This window comes from Alosa alosa, chromosome 6 (assembly GCF_017589495.1).
Source record: "Alosa alosa isolate M-15738 ecotype Scorff River chromosome 6, AALO_Geno_1.1, whole genome shotgun sequence".
Lineage (NCBI taxonomy): Eukaryota > Metazoa > Chordata > Actinopteri > Clupeiformes > Clupeidae > Alosa > Alosa alosa.
Genome location: NC_063194.1, coordinates 21,230,300 through 21,246,140, shown reverse-complemented (window position 1 = coordinate 21,246,140; position 15,841 = coordinate 21,230,300). Strand labels below are relative to the sequence as shown.

Here is a 15,841-nt window from a genome sequence, read left to right as displayed (position 1 = left end):
ACCCATGTTAATCTTTTCTTTTTGTTGGGTGTTCTGATATATGGCTAATCTTTACAATTATGTGTAGAAGGCCAGCACCCTGAAATCACCTCTTCAGTTGATGTTGACACTCATGTTCTGCTGGTACAATTTAGCAGTTGCCAGTTAAAGGAGAATTCCGGCAATTTTTCACATAGATCTCTGTTTCTCGAGGTTGTCGAGTACTATCAGTACGAAAAAAATGAAAGAATTTTTTTTTAAGTCATGCCCCCAGAGTGTAGCACTGTAGCTACTCTATGTGATAAGTTTTCCTTTAAGGTCCTGCGAGTCAACAGTTTCTTGACCATTTTTAACATAGAGGCCTGTGGTTTGAGGTCAACAAGTACTGTTGGTAGGAAAGAACAAAAAAAACAAAACGGTGTTACATAGCTCGATTCTACTAGTGGCTAGCTCTTAACGGACTCAAGATGTCATTACAAGTTTTGTGCTACTCAGCAAAACTCAGTAATTGTGAAGAAACAGTATATATCCAGTGTAGGCAGTCACAAATCTCTGTTTCCCATGGTCCAAACACTGGAACATTTTTTCCCTACCAACAGTACTCTGTGACCTCGGACACCTATGGTGGCTCTATCTTAAAAAAACGTTCAGAGTTCATCCTTTAAACTAAACAAACTATTGTGTCCTTTTGCTCCTCCCACTCCATACTATTCTGGTTTAAAGGTGCTCTAAGCGATGCCACGTGTTTTTTAGCCTAAAACATTTTATGCACCTTACCAACCGCTAGCTGTCTGTGTCGCGATCTCTGTGGACAGCCCAGGCTCCAAGAACGGCAACAAAAACAACCTGGGCAAACCTAGCCCATAAAAACATAACAAACTGTTCCAGCAAATCACAGACGAGATGCTAGGAGAGTTTCAATAGACCTCTGAAGTTCGCCTACAAAAAAGCAGCCATTTTTGACATCCGGTATCTGGCGATTTTTCCTATGGGAAAATAACATGGGGATTTTGAATTATCGCACCTGTTAAACTCTGGCGGGGATGAAAAAGTCTGAAATGCAGACGTTTTCCTGAACACACTTTTGTCATCTGCCTTCGATCTAGCTCTCTGTTTTGTTTGAAAGTCAACAGAAGTGACGTTGCCCAGCATGGCTTAGAGCACCTTTAAGCCATCAACTGTATAAATAAGGCTAAAGCCAGTTTGCTCTCTTCTGTGAAGGCAATAGCACACAGCATTGTATGAGACCTTTAGTTTATTAGCCATTTCTTACATGGACTAGCCAAGAATAGATTGATTCGAGATAGATTGATTGATTCAGAGGTCTCCATTTTGTGTCTTTAATAAAAATTACAATAGCTTATGCTTTAGATAATTAAGGGGACATTGCAATAAAAAAAATCAGCCATTTCCTTCTTTAATAATCATTTACAACATTAATGATTTCTACACTATTTCTGATTGATTTGGTGTTGTTTCACAGGTTCCTTGAAAAATAAGACATTTCTAAGTGATCCCACACTTTTTCACAGCAGTGTATGAGAGGAAGGATTAGAAAGCAAGAGCATGAAACAGGGAATCAGAGTGGAGCAAGTCTACATACTGTATTAGTGATAAATGCACAGATATACATGTGCAAGCATACATTAATACAGCTATGTTAAAAACTGTTACCTTAAAATGACTGCTTCAAACTCAACCGGATTAAACCCCCAAACCAGACTGAATGAAAGAGTGCTCTGACAAGACTGTTTCTGTGGATTATATTCAAGTCAACTGACTGTATCTCCTATTTGTGCTATATACTGTAAGTGGTACCAATATCAGTTGAATGAAGAGGAAAGCCTCACTGTAATTGTCAGAGATTCGGCTGAACATCTGCACAGGATGAGGGCTTCTAAACTGTACATAGGCCAGTCATTTCTATCAACACTGTTTCAGTGCCAGCAAAGTGCAATATCTTTGAGTAGTGCAAAACAGAGTAAAATAGTTAAATGTACAGTGTCTATGCTTTAGGACTTCTGAATGTCTGCTTGTTTTTGCCTCAGTGACAGTCTCAAGGCACTGGTCTCTCTTACACACAGGTCTGAGAGCTAGGATATGCTTATCACACACAAATTCTTGCCTTTGAATAATCTGCTTATTTTAGCATCATAGCTGTGTTGCTTTCGGTATGACGGTTCCCATCTGTTCATGATGATCCTTGTTATTTCCATGAATAAACTGTCAGAAAACTGGGGGAAAGAACATTTCCTGATGCTGTTTTTGTTTCTGTTTGTCTGTATGTGCGTGTGTGTGTGTATTTGAAATCCCCTTGCCGTTTTTTGTGGAGAGCATTCCTGAGTGTTCAGGTCGGGAGGAGCCAGAACAGACGGCAGCTTGTCCCGAACAGATCAGCTGAAGTCTACCTGACGCGACCCGCAGGGAGTCATCCCCCTAGATATTAGAAAGCTAGATGTACCGCATTGTCCGTCGAGTTCTATTAGGTGGCATACATGAATGTGGCCACCATAAACACCTTGTTGTCTATGGGCAACACTTGCCGGCAATCAGACACCTGTCTGATTTCTAGTCAGTGTCACATGTTTCTCCATTGGCCTCCAGTCATTGTTGCCCTGGTTGCCCCCACCAATATTTACATACGTTCTGGAGCCCAATGCGGTATCTAGCTTTCTAATATCAACGGTCATCCCTATGTTCCCAGGGTCCTATGTTCCCCAGAATAATCTATAAATTACAGGAACGTCTGTCTGTCTGTCTGTTTGTCCATTTGTATCGGTGTCTGTTATTCGCATATCTCTCAAACCGTTCCTCCGATTGATTTCAAATGTGTGTCTTGCTACAGCAACAAGTAAGTGCAGTGCCTAGTTTGATGTTGTTTGGATAAGTCATGCAAAAGATTGTTAAATGTATCAGTAAAAGAAGCACACATTGGCTTTCTCCGCTCTACTGTAGCCACTCCCCCTCTCACACAGCACAGCGCAGGACCAGAGACAGAAAGGCTAAGCAGAGTTTTGGCAGCACTGAATCAGGTCACAGCACGAGTCTAGATGAAAGATGTTTGGATGATTATCATGTCTGACATCAACAATAAAGATTCCCTGTATGCAGTTTGCTTGCATAAAATGATTCTGCGAACACGGCAACAAACACTGGTATGCAGTGGCTATTCAGAATTATGTAAAAATTATGTGCAATAAACTGACACTTCGAATTGCCCAGGCTACTTTGGACTTGAGACTTTGAATAAACAAATCACAATTCCGACTGCAAGGTCCCAAATTGAAATTGTTCCCAGGGCCCTACAGTATGTTCCCCTGTTAGAGGGCCCTATGTTCCCAGGGCCTATACAGTAGTTCTTATGGATTGACTTGCCTTACTTACTATTTGAAAACTTCCCACATCTGTCAGATGATTTTGAAAAAACTTGTGTGTTTTTTCTTCTTGTTCAGGATGCTCCCAGCGGCAGTGCCTCTAAAGACGTGAAGGCAGATCAGCTGGACCTGAAGCAGCTCATGGAGCTGGAGAGGAAGGTCAGGGATGCTGAGAGGAAAAAACAGCTGAAAGCTCTCGCCAAGGCTGAGAAGAAGGCCAGGAAGGTAGAGAGGCGCAGTGGGAAGAAAGAAGCTAAGAACACCCAGAAGAAGGATGACCAAGTGAAGGCCATCAAGCCCAAGTGATCCTGGCATTTCTGCATTTTAACCATGGGTTATGCCACTTCACCTGTTGAAGACTGATCAAGCCTCTGACCGGGCCGTGAAGGAGGCTCACATTATAATTCTTATTTTTATTATATGCCTAAATATATTTTTATACAGAGTATTTAAAAAAAAATATTGACTATTATTTTTTTTGAATACGATGCCAACTCATTCGAATGTCATTGTCAACTCATTTGAATGCCACACACACACACATGCAGTGGCAATTTTGTTCAATTTCTCATCTCACCATGGGAACCATGTCAAAAGCTGGGAACATACCTCCTGATTTTTTCAGTAACACCCGATAAGAATGCGACTGAGTAGACCAAACCTACAGACGGAGTGTGGTAGGATTGGAAGTTAGTTATAAGCACAAACATAAAGATTGAGCTTTTAGCTGTTTAATGTCATAATTGCAAACATGTCGACCATCGAACGGACCGGTCAAGAAAATATCAATATGTTTGATAGAATCTGGATCATTTTCCACTCAAACATTCACTAAGTGATCATGCATAGTGTTGTATTACTGTTATTCTGTGGCTTCTTATTACAATGCATGAACATACACATCTGTCTATTCATATCCATCCAATCATCCACCTATCTATCCACATCCATCCAGCAGAGAAATCAAGAGGAAAGATATCTGTAAACTGTCTTACATGCTCCCAGTGTAGTTTAATCAAAATGTTTCGGCTGCTCAGGTCTTCATCTCAGTTTTCCCACAGTTCTGCAATCTCAATTCTACTCTTCCTCAGTTTTTCCACAATTCTACAATGTCAATGCCCCACCCAGTGTCCCCATGCTTTAAATCTGATTGGACCCCATTCATTGACGTCCGAAATCCTTAGCCTCGGTGACACCAGACCCTTCTCAATCAAAGTCCTTTTAGGCAAGTCCCTCCACTCGGTGGCCATATTGTAACGCTTTTTGGGCACTTATCGGGCATCTATTTTGGGCAGAACTGCTTATCATACACAGATGAGGTATGCCAGCATAATCATTCTACTGCTACTAACCCAAATATGTTTACCAGTTTGCAATTATCTGAGATATATCTGTTGTAAATGTAAAATTTGCTGTACAACATGGAGACAAAGTCTCAGAGCACAGAGAAGGGGTTCAACAGTAAACATCCATTGTTTCTTTCATCTATTGAGACAAAGATGTGTGGAAACAAACCACAGACACATATTCAAGCAGCTCATTCCTTTAGTGGTGCACCAAAACAAGCACTGGTTAATGCAATTTGGCGGTGCAATTCAGACTGGAGGATCATCATACACAGCCGGGCCAAACTATAATTTGGTGTTAATGTGCTATGACTCAAGGCACGGTATCTTAAAGCGCCTCTAATCCATGACCTTGCAATATCATCTCCTCACCCCCCACCCCACCCAACCACCCCCATTAAGAGCTTATTAAGTGCAGTGAAATGCAAATCCTCACGGAGCTCTACTCTGGCGTGCTGGCAGACACCCAGGCACACAGGCATGCATTACAGTAAATAGAGGACTGGCTGGCTGGCTTCTACAGACACTCAATTGGGTTTGCCTCGGCCCTTTCCCTTTTTAAATGCAAGCCTTTTAAGATGGCTGAGGTGCTCCTTGATGCGATTCAATGTAATGTAGGCTGGTTTAAAAAAAAAATGTCGCCGATCAAATGTTCTGGCTGGCAACACAGACAGACACATTCAGCTGAGTGTGAAATCAGGAAAATCATATTATCAATAGTGTCTGGAGCTGAAGCGCTCAGCTCCTTTTCAGGGAAAATTGTATACAATCACTATGTGATGTGTTATGTTTTAATGTGAGTGAGTGAGTGAGTGAGTGAGTGCAGCAACTAGTGTGTGTCAGGTATATGCTACATACAATTACAACACCCATTTTGTGACATATACTCCTGCAACAACAATTGCTACTTAATAATTTGAGCAAGAACTTAAGGGAACGAAGAGACACATGTGGTACAGAGGACACTGTCCTCTGTCCTCTGAGGGAGTGTCAAAGCTCCCAAGTTTAAACAGAAACCAGTGGACTGATACCAACGGATAAATTCCCAGTGTGGCCCAGCTCACAGGTGCACATGAGGGGGACTGATTGATGGCTCAGGTGAACCCCAGGTGAATCTCCATCTGGCACAGTGGGGCCAGTAAGGTAGCACATGAAGCACATACACAGATGTTTCTGCGGTAGAGGAGCTGACTCATGAGATGCATTTATCAGGAAGGAAGATGCTTATAACGTCACTCACTGACAGATTTTTAGAACAAATGTTTTGTAGACCTACAATCAGTAAAATCAAGAACAGCAGCAACAACAGAATGAACTTGGAGATCAACAGCAGTTAATGAAGTATTTGTGAAAGAAGGTGATGAAATCATTAAAATCAAAACAAGGATTTGTTGTCATTCCAGAGCCTAAGAAAAATAACATCACCTACCTTAATGATTACAGACCTGTTGCACTCATGTCTGTTGTCATGAAGGTGTTTAAGAGCCTAGTCTGCAGGAACTTAGGGCATATTACCCACCAATTCACCTACAGGGCAAATTTGGGAGTGGATGATGCAGGGTACACATTTCATTCTCCAACACCTTGAGGCCACATATGACCGTGTTCTGTTCCTTGATTTTAGCTCAGCTTTAAACACCATTATCCCTGTCAGGCTTTACAACTCTCTTTTGGCCAAAGGTGTTAATGCTGTACTGTGTCAATGGATCCTGAACTTCCTGTCCTATAGGAAACAATATGTCAAAATTCATAATCATGTGTCATCAACCAAGGTTCTTAACACCGGTGACCCACAAGGGTGTGTCTTGTCTCCTCTTTTATACTCTCCTTATATAAACAACTGTATATCCCATTCAACAGCAGTCAAACTGTTAAAATTTGCAGATGATACCATTGCAGTAGGTCTTATCTCTGATGGTGATGAATCTGTTTACCGGGGGGACGTGGACCAGCTGGTGAGGTGGTGCGAGGACAAAAATCCAATCCTCAATACTTCTAAAACCAAAGAGCTGATAGTTGACCATAGAAAGAAGGCAGACCAGCAACTCCCCCTCTCCATATAGCCAGATTGTTGAGAGGGTCTCCTCCTTCCACTTCTTAGATACAGTACCACCGTACACCAGTCCCTCTCATGGGACCTGAACATAAGCAAAGCCCATCAGAGACTCTACTTCCTCCGCCAGCTGAGGAAATTTGGGGTTAGCCAGAAAGGCATGACATGATTTCTACCGAGCCGTTATAGAAAGTGTGCTGACCTTCTCTATCATGTCCTGGTACGGTAACGCGACCAGCATCGGCTGTGGTCTGCCTACCATAGTCTCACACTATGACACCAGAATCACCAGGAAGGCTAGACACATCAAAACTGACCTCTCCCACCTCACGCTTCAGAGATAGCACCTACCTCCAATACAACACTTAAACATGGCTTAACGTTAATGTTTTTTCCCTGTGACGTACAGTACCGGTATGTGCTGTATTTCCTTACAGTTTGGACTGCCACCATTTTTATTATTATGGTATTATGTACTTGTGGACTGTACTTGTGGGGGGCCCTGCACTATGGATGCCCCACTGCACTAGGGTCATTCCCATTTGCCATTGCACTATGGACTGTTCCTACTGCACTCTGGCCTGTGCCAGAGTGTAATTGTGCAATTGTGTGGTACTGTATATGCACACCATTAGAAATTCCTATCAACTGTAATGTTGAAATGGTTATAATAAACTTGAACATTAGGGTAGGGGTAGGGATCGAATAAGGCACCACATTTCTGGTTGCATAAACACAACTGACACAATTCCTGCTGTTTCATTTCAAGGTCTTTTTTCCTGTCAACACTGCTATGTCTATTTCATAAGAGCTGTTACTCCGTTGCATTGTACTACATACCGTCAGGTGTCTATTTTGAAATCCAGTCTATTTTTTCTGTGTCAAAAACTGAGGATGAGACAGAACTGTCTGGGGAGAAAATGGGCCATGATCCTGTACAGAGAAGTGGGCCACCATGCTTTATAAAAAGACCAGCCTCAGCTCAGGTTCTAAATCGGGATGGAAAAGTTGACTGGAGTGAGTGTCCATTGTAAACCTCAAATTGCACAAAACAAAAAAACTACACAATGGTGGTTGTCATGATTATGATTGCTTTAATATTCCAGATTTAATATTATTTCTTGAAGTATCTGATAAACCAATTAAGTTATATCTCTGAAAAGGAATAGCTTCACAGTTTCATAAACAACAAAATATGTTCATCTGTCTTTTTATATACTTTTGAAATCACTGTAACAGATGATAACATATGGGTACAATTTTGAAGAACACTGATGGCAGAAGATGAAACAAGGCATGGAAGACGATAACATTACAGTCTCTCCATACTGTTCGTCCTCCCCAAATCTTCCAGTGTGGAAATGTTAAATTCTCAACTTATTTTTATAAAGCGGCCAGGCGGTCAGGTGAATGAGCTGTCTCTAACCTCCCCTGATTGGGGGAAAGTAGATCAGCTTGTTCAGACACCCCCCCCCCCCCTCCCCCAATAAAATAAATTTCCCCTGTGACCTAAGACAAGAGACAGCAAAACCATCCAAAAAATGAACGCTGGCTGAAAACATAAAACAACAAGGCAAATTATACCCGAAAGACAACATTCCATCAACATCTTTCCACTTCCATGAGAACTATTATTTTGCTATTAGACGATGTACAATTTTGTTGTTGATGACTTAAGCCCTGAAACTGCTCCTGATATGACCAGAGGCATCCTGTCAACAGTCCCACTGGAAACAAAATACTTCTGGGCCATTCTGTGTCTTGTGACAAAGTGGTAATAAAGCTTTTCTGTGTCATTACATACGCCTGAAAAGCAGCGGTGGTAGCCACAGCCCATAACAGCAACACATAACAGGGAGGGAGAGTGAGAGTAAGAAATCTAGGGCACTGTTATCTTTTTTTCCTATGCAGAGAGCAGAGATTTGTGACCAGCAGGTTGGAGAGAGGAGACAGCGTCTCGAGTTTGGAAACGAAAGGCATTCCTGTTGACAGGGAGAATCCTTGGTCTCAACCTGCATCAAGGAGACAACAGACTGAGGGAACCCTTGGATGCCACAACAAAACAAAAACAAGAAAAGCAAAACAGACCAATAAAACACAGGGGAGTACTTGAGCAACTTGGAAGGTAAACAAAAGCAGAGAAGCCATGCTGGAGGACAAAAAGACCAAGGTGAAGATCACATTCTTCATCATCCTCGTGGGGATCTCCTCCATGTTCGTCGCCATAGTGACGGACCACTGGGCGGTCCTGAGCTCCCGGCTGGAGCGGCTGAATTCCACCTGCGACACGGCCCACCTGGGGCTGTGGCGGCTCTGCAAGAAGTCCATCTTCATTGCCGAGGAGGACCACCAGGGCACCGCTTGTGGGCCCCTGAGCCTGCCTGGAGGTAAGGGCTTCTCTGAGACCCCACCGCCCAGACCCCATCCACCCCCCCATCCATCCCATCTTATCCCAACTCGGTGGTTCTCTTAACCCCCATCTAATCACATGCCTACAGTGGGCTGGGGTAGGTTCAAATGGTAGGTGGCCTTGCACTTACATCCTTTGTGTGGATTTTGTTCTGAATACTTGTTTGCATTTATTTTGAAAATGATGTAGGAACTCACAGATGATGATTATGCAGAGAGAACTCCCAGTATGACTAATTCACAAAGGACAACCAAGAATTATAATTAGCTATTTTAAACCTTTGAGCAGGTGAAACTTTCATTGTCAGTGAAGAACAGATTTTATAAATCTATGTTTACCAAACCACATACATGTTAATGAATAATTCAGCATGCTGTCTCTGCCCAGAAACTGTCTGAATGTTCGGCTGGACAGTTGATGTAGCTCCCTGTAGACCGAGTCCTCCAAAAGCTTGCTGTTACTGCCAGATAAATGATAATCAATACAAACCACCGCTTTGTCTTGACTCCAACAGAGTGGATTGGAGAGAGCGCAGTGACAGAAAGAGAGAGAGAGACTGAGAGAGAAGGGGGGGGGGGCACCTCTGTAACAAACACATCAGGCTAAACATCAGTCTGTCAGTTCCGCAGGTGCGCGCACACGCACAAAACACGTGCGTGCATATACACACATATACATTCATACACACACGCAATCACCAGTAGCAGCAGATCAATACCTCACCTTCCCACCACCTGTGCGCCCTGAACCTTCACACAGCTGATAAGCCTGAGGGGCAATAGAGTAACAAACAGTTCCATAACACGTGCAGTAGTATGCTGGCAGTTGACATTAGTCTCTAGACAGACATGTTTGGGATTGAGCCCTCTACCTCTCTCCCTTGGGTGCAGCCCTCACTGTGTATGGCAGCTTAATAATGACAGTCAAAGCTCTTTCTCACTCACTCCTCCCTCCCTCTCTCTCTCTCTCTCTCTCTCTCTCTCTCTCTCTCGCCGTGGCAGCGAGTCGCCTCTCCCCTCTTCCACCCCCACAGTACTAACTGTGGATTCCGCTTTGCCTCCATCTTTGAGGCCTTCGGGTTGCTTTTGATGCTGCCGCTACCGATGCTGTCAGTTTAGCCAGTGCAGTGTCTCATTGCTAATGAGAGGGAATGAGGGGCCGCGCTCTGCACCGCACCACACTACCATGGCGATGCATGATCGTCCACAATTGTAATTGCAGAATGGGATGTAAGGAGTTCTGCCTCTGGCCCAAGAGACAGAGAGAGCGGTTTCCATATAGACCCTTTCAACAAGGTAAACAAAAACAATGCTTGAACGTTCTATTTGGGCCCCAATCTACTTCCTCTGCATTAAGATAACATATGGAATGTTAAAACGGAAGTCTTGTGGGGCCAACTATGATGCTGATAATGGAACTCTCTTGAAAGGGTCCATAATCAGATTTAAATGCTGATTGTCAGAGTTGGAGGCAGGCCAAGCTATCATGTACCATTTCAATTATGGCGCCTTTGTGCTGTGAGAGCTACGAAGCTGGAATTACTGCTCTTGATAACATGCATGCTGTCATAACACAGACCCTCAAGTGCTCTGCAGGCTACATGCAGAAGAGGATCTCTTGATGGCCAGAGTAGGAGGAAACACAGATGCACCTTCACCAGGTGGCAGAAACAGCAGAGGGGCGACATGTTAGCACATAATTTACAGTAGTTTGCCAGCCAAAGGCGGGACCGGGCTAACCGGGCACTATTACATGATCCACCGTTGCATGTTACTTGCACGTTGGTCACAAGGCTTATGCGGTTCCGGACTAGTATCTCCCTGAAAGGAGATCTAGGTGAGCATGTCCAGGCTAGGAGATTAGGGCAAAATTACTGTGAATGAATATTCACAACATTGATTTATCACATGAACAGGAGGGAAAACCCAGAGATGACTGAATGAGGAACAAAGGTGGGGCAGGGCAGCTCCTCTGATAGTGGTGCGAGATGCTGTATAGATGTTGTGTTGCTGCTCCAACTTGGAGGTCCCCGGGGCCCGGGGTGGTAAAAGTTGGGCCCAAACGCTGGTGCCCCCGAGGAGAGCAGGCTCGGTGCTGACCCAGATGCGAGGGCTCTTAGCAGGCTAGCAGCTCCACTGGAATCCTCTATTCACATTGACCCAGAATCTGACGGTCATTCTGTATACAGTATATGTGTGTGTGCATGTGTGTGTCTCTGTGTGAGAGAGAGAAAGAGAGTGTGAGTGTGTGTGTGTGTGTGTGTGTGTGTGTGTGTGTGTGTGTGTGTGTGTGTGTGTGTGTGTGTGTGTGTTTCAGTGGACAAAATACACTCTAAAATGCTAAATGTACTGAATGTCAAAAATAGCCATAATAAGAGGTGGAGAAAAAAGGAAAAAAGAAAACATTTGTGGTGACCGATTTAGACCAGCCTCAGCAGGTCCATGTGCCCTGCTTGGTGTGGTGAGGACGACAGGCAGAGAAGACACAAGAAATAAAAACTTAACGTGATGAGTTGCGTTACTTCCTAATTGGCCTTCTCTTAGGAATAATTCCTGTCATTAACACACCTGTGGGGCCAGTGTTGTGGCCAAAAATATCACCTCCATTCTTCATTTCACCATTTCAAGAGGCACAAGCTATATTGCATGCACAATAAAAACAACAAAATGGGTGCAGGCACTGTGTGGGCAAATTACATTTTTCTTACAAACACAGGGATGGCCAAGCTCCAGACACAATGCTCCTGGCATGGATGTAGAATTTTGACCACTGACAGTCACTTGAAAACTGTTCACTTCCATTGCTAACCCTCAAATAAATCGGAATCTTTCTCAGAAAGCCATCATGTGTTACCCATGTAAAGGAAATGTTTATACTCACTAGAGACAAGACTACAGAAAAAGGAACCAGACAATAGTGCCAATTCTATGTGGAAGACTTTCCATCTGCCTGAAATCTTGTTTTGAGAGCTATGACTCTGACTTGTACATCCTCAAGCTGACAAAAGGCGTTAATGACATGGCACTGGGAACAATACAGTCACTCTATTTCATTCTGAAAACAGCTCCTCTCCTTTCCATTCTTATGCATTACTCTTTTCACCACACCCCCACACTTTCTCCTCTCCTCTCCACTCCTGTCTTTCTTTCTGTTCTGCTCATTTCTGCCTGTTATCAATTCCATCCATTCCCTTAACTGTCTCTCCCCCCATAGCTTAAGTTATACAGCCGTTAAGACAAGATGGTTGCTAGGTTACCTTTGGACTGTTTTCTTTCTCTGTCATCCTGATAGAGATTCATCGTCAGACTAGCAAACAGCTTCCCTGTTACCATGCCTGCACCGCACCCTCCCCCAACCCCCACCAATCTACTCTGAACTGGACCCCCCATTTGAAAATGCAATTGTGCCTCTTTGAGCAACTGCCGGCACGTACACTCAAACACACCATCCATCCGTCCAGTCCCCTCCAACACATGATTATCTCCAGGACCCACATCAGGCTCCACAGTTCAGATGGGTCACTTTCAGGTTAGCTTAATCTGAGGGGTTCAGCAGGGACCTAAGGAATTCCACTGCACACCTGCAGGCATGTGCACACACAGCAGGAATACTGACACTGATGGTGGACTATAAACAATGTTTTCTATAAATGTTAAATCTGCAACCAACATACAGAATGCTTGCTTACAGCACCTGTGATTTGGTCTGAAGCTGTTGCACTGCCTTGGCATTTAGCCTCTGCTACGCTATGTTTGCTCTCATCCTCTGTCCTCCACACACGTCCGTCCATGCATGCATATGCTGCTCGCCCATGCAGCGTGGTTGCCAGCTTCGCAAATGTCAGGCTGAGCTGGCCGAGTTTTTCCACCACCCACCAGCCCCTCAGACTCCCAACAACTGCTCCTCACAACTCTGCTCTCCTCTGCAGCAGAGAACTGCTCCTACTTCAGGCACTTCACATCAAAGGAGGAGGCGGAAGTGTTTGAGTTAAACACACAGAAAGGTAGGTCGTGCCTCTAAGTCTTATTAATCCTGGTGAGGGAACGAAAAGAAGTGAACATGTCAGTGCATCACTGACTCACGCAGCATCAATGGCAGTTAAATAAAACAAACATCAAAAGGGAGGCCAGGTTGAAGCACAGAAGGGTGGCACATAAACATAAAAAGTAAATATCAGAGCCCTAGATTCAATACTATATTGTGCATCATTTATAACCAAACTGTTTATTTTGTGTAAAGAAGAATTAAAAATAGGCAACTTGACATGAATGAGAAACACAATGATTTGGTAGTTGCCATGCAAGAAGAAAGCAGGTTATTTTCTAGGAAAACAATAGCCCATTATAATGAAGTTGTCCACCACATAGATATGCTGGCTCTTGAGGCCTCTGACCCATAAACTTGATAATGGAAAGAATACAGGTATAGAGAGCATCAGAAATCTCGCCTGAAATATAGCCTATATAGACTTCAAAACTAGACTATCAAAGCAAATCAAAATGTTGGTTTTGGCTAAGAAAATAATTTCAGAGAAGATTCACAGATATCTGGTGGGGTGACTGATTGGACCCCTCCCCCCCCACCACACACACACACACACACACACAATCTAGTTATGTTAGGAAACAAGGAAAGAGATGACAAAAGGGTAAAGGGATGGGACACCCAGGCTATAATAGGAGGATGACATCCATCCCCCAGCCTAATAGAACCTCTAGATTGCTGAGTCAGTTTGCACCCTGTCTGATCCCCCTCACTCACCAGGCTCACCTTTAAAATGCTTCGCATGAACACAAATCCTTCTCACTCAGACATCAAATGGCAGACGTTAGGGGTATCATTTCTGAGATAATGTGGCCACAGCAGCTGAGCCACCATGCTGTTTGAGGACAGGTCAGAGTTGCACTGACCTCTTTCTGCTGTGGATCAGGGGGAGACTGAATGATGGCAATCCTTAAACAGGCTCTTCGGAAAAATCCTATTCTCTCTGGGGCAATGCTTCCTCCTTCCTAAATAAGATAAACGATAAAAAAAGGGAAAAAGCCTGTCTCAATTCTCTTAGAATTAAGAGACCCCAAACTGCCACCACGAATCATTTGGTTTAGTCTGATCTACATGTGTTTTTTTGCTCATAAAAAGTTAAACACTTCAGTTCAGTACCCTAACAAAGATGCCTGTCACTGTCTCTTATTTATGAAATACATATCAAAGTACGTCAGCTCTCAAGGACTGGCAATTCAGGTATTTTATCAAGGTATTTATGAAGTGGCTTATAACTCTGACTGTCATTCCTGGTTTCCAGAGTACAATCTCTCTGCTGCGGCAATCGCCATCTTCAGTCTGGCCTTCATCCTCCTGGGGACAATGTGCCTCCTGGGTGCCTTTGGGAAGGGCAGAGATTACCTGTTGAGGCCATCTGGCATGTTCTATGCCTTTGCAGGTGGGATACAGGGTACAGCACTGCACTGATGCATTGGTCAAGTGGCATCAAGAATCAGAGGGGGGAAAAAACATAACTAGCCAATGAGAAAGATCTTTTTTCACTGACATTTTCAGACTTACAGTCTTTGGCCCAATAGAAGTGGAGAATCATGAGCATGAACATTGTGTGAAGCAGTTTTAACAAATGGAAGGAAACAGAAAAATAAGCTTAAAAACTTGATGAACTTGCCACACACCTTGCTTTCCACAGGTCTCTGCATCGTCATCTCCGTGGAGGTGATGCGTCAGTCGGTCAAGAGGATGATCAACAGCGAACTGACCATCTGGATGGAGTATTACTACTCGTGGTCCTTTGCGTGCGCATGCTCAGCCTTCATCCTCCTCTTCCTCAGCGGAATCAGCTTACTGCTGGTGTCCATGCCACATATGCCCCGTAACCCCTGGGAGACATGCATGGATGCCGAGCCTGACACCATAGACTAGTCTCACTGAGGCCAAGTCAGGAAACTTCACTTCCTTCTCTTGAAGGAGGCCCCGTGCAATTGCTGCCTTTATGCTAAATCTGCTTCTCTCTGGTGCCAATAAAGTCCACCTCACTCACCTGAAAATACATTGGAAATAACTAGCTATAACTTGCTAGTATTGTGTCACTCCTCTCAGAACTTGAAAGATGTAATTAGTTTAGAAATGCTCATTTGTATCTTTTTTTTCAGTTCAGATCATGGAGCTTGATAGGTCAGCCTGAGTGTGTATGAAATGGGGGAGATCAGCATTCATTTTATCATCTAATAATAGTAGTAATAATAATAGACAATACGTCTATTTATAAAAATGTAATTAAAAGTTCAGTGTATTTCTTGCAGTGACTTATTATTGTTGTCTGTACTGAGCTGTTAACAATAAACTGAATAATAGTTTACAATGTTCATTCCATTTGAGAGGAACACTGCACAGATTTGACTATTTGTTAAATCATTCCCATGTTAAACACCACTTAAGTTTATGTGATGTGGGTATGTGAGTCATTAGAGCATGTGTAAACAAATGTATCAGAAATCCTTTGCATTTAGATTCTTTTCAATAGAGGTATAATGTAGAAGGCATCCACTAGCTAAATTCATGTCTGTCACATATTAATTCAAGAAAAAAGAAAATCACAACACTAGCACTAATAGTCAGTAAGTGCTGTAACTTTTTATTAAAGATAAGCCATAGTAAACCAAGTGAAATATAGAAT

The 15,841-nt window shown here is 43.3% G+C and overlaps 1 protein-coding gene across 2 annotated transcripts; it reads left to right on the top strand.

The window, feature by feature from the left end:
- Positions 1-8,702: 8,702 nt before the first annotated feature.
- Positions 8,703-15,841, top strand: cacng1b (calcium channel, voltage-dependent, gamma subunit 1b). 2 transcript variants are annotated; one of them, XM_048246322.1, is made up of 4 exons: positions 8,703-9,139; positions 13,094-13,165; positions 14,465-14,602; positions 14,855-15,841. In XM_048246322.1, exons 1-4 carry the CDS (start codon positions 8,899-8,901, stop codon positions 15,085-15,087), a joined length of 684 nt encoding a protein of 227 aa, XP_048102279.1. In that variant the 5' UTR covers positions 8,703-8,898; the 3' UTR covers positions 15,088-15,841. The 2 variants fall into 2 exon arrangements, with proteins under 2 accessions (XP_048102279.1, XP_048102278.1); XM_048246321.1 differs by having other exon boundaries at positions 13,091-13,165.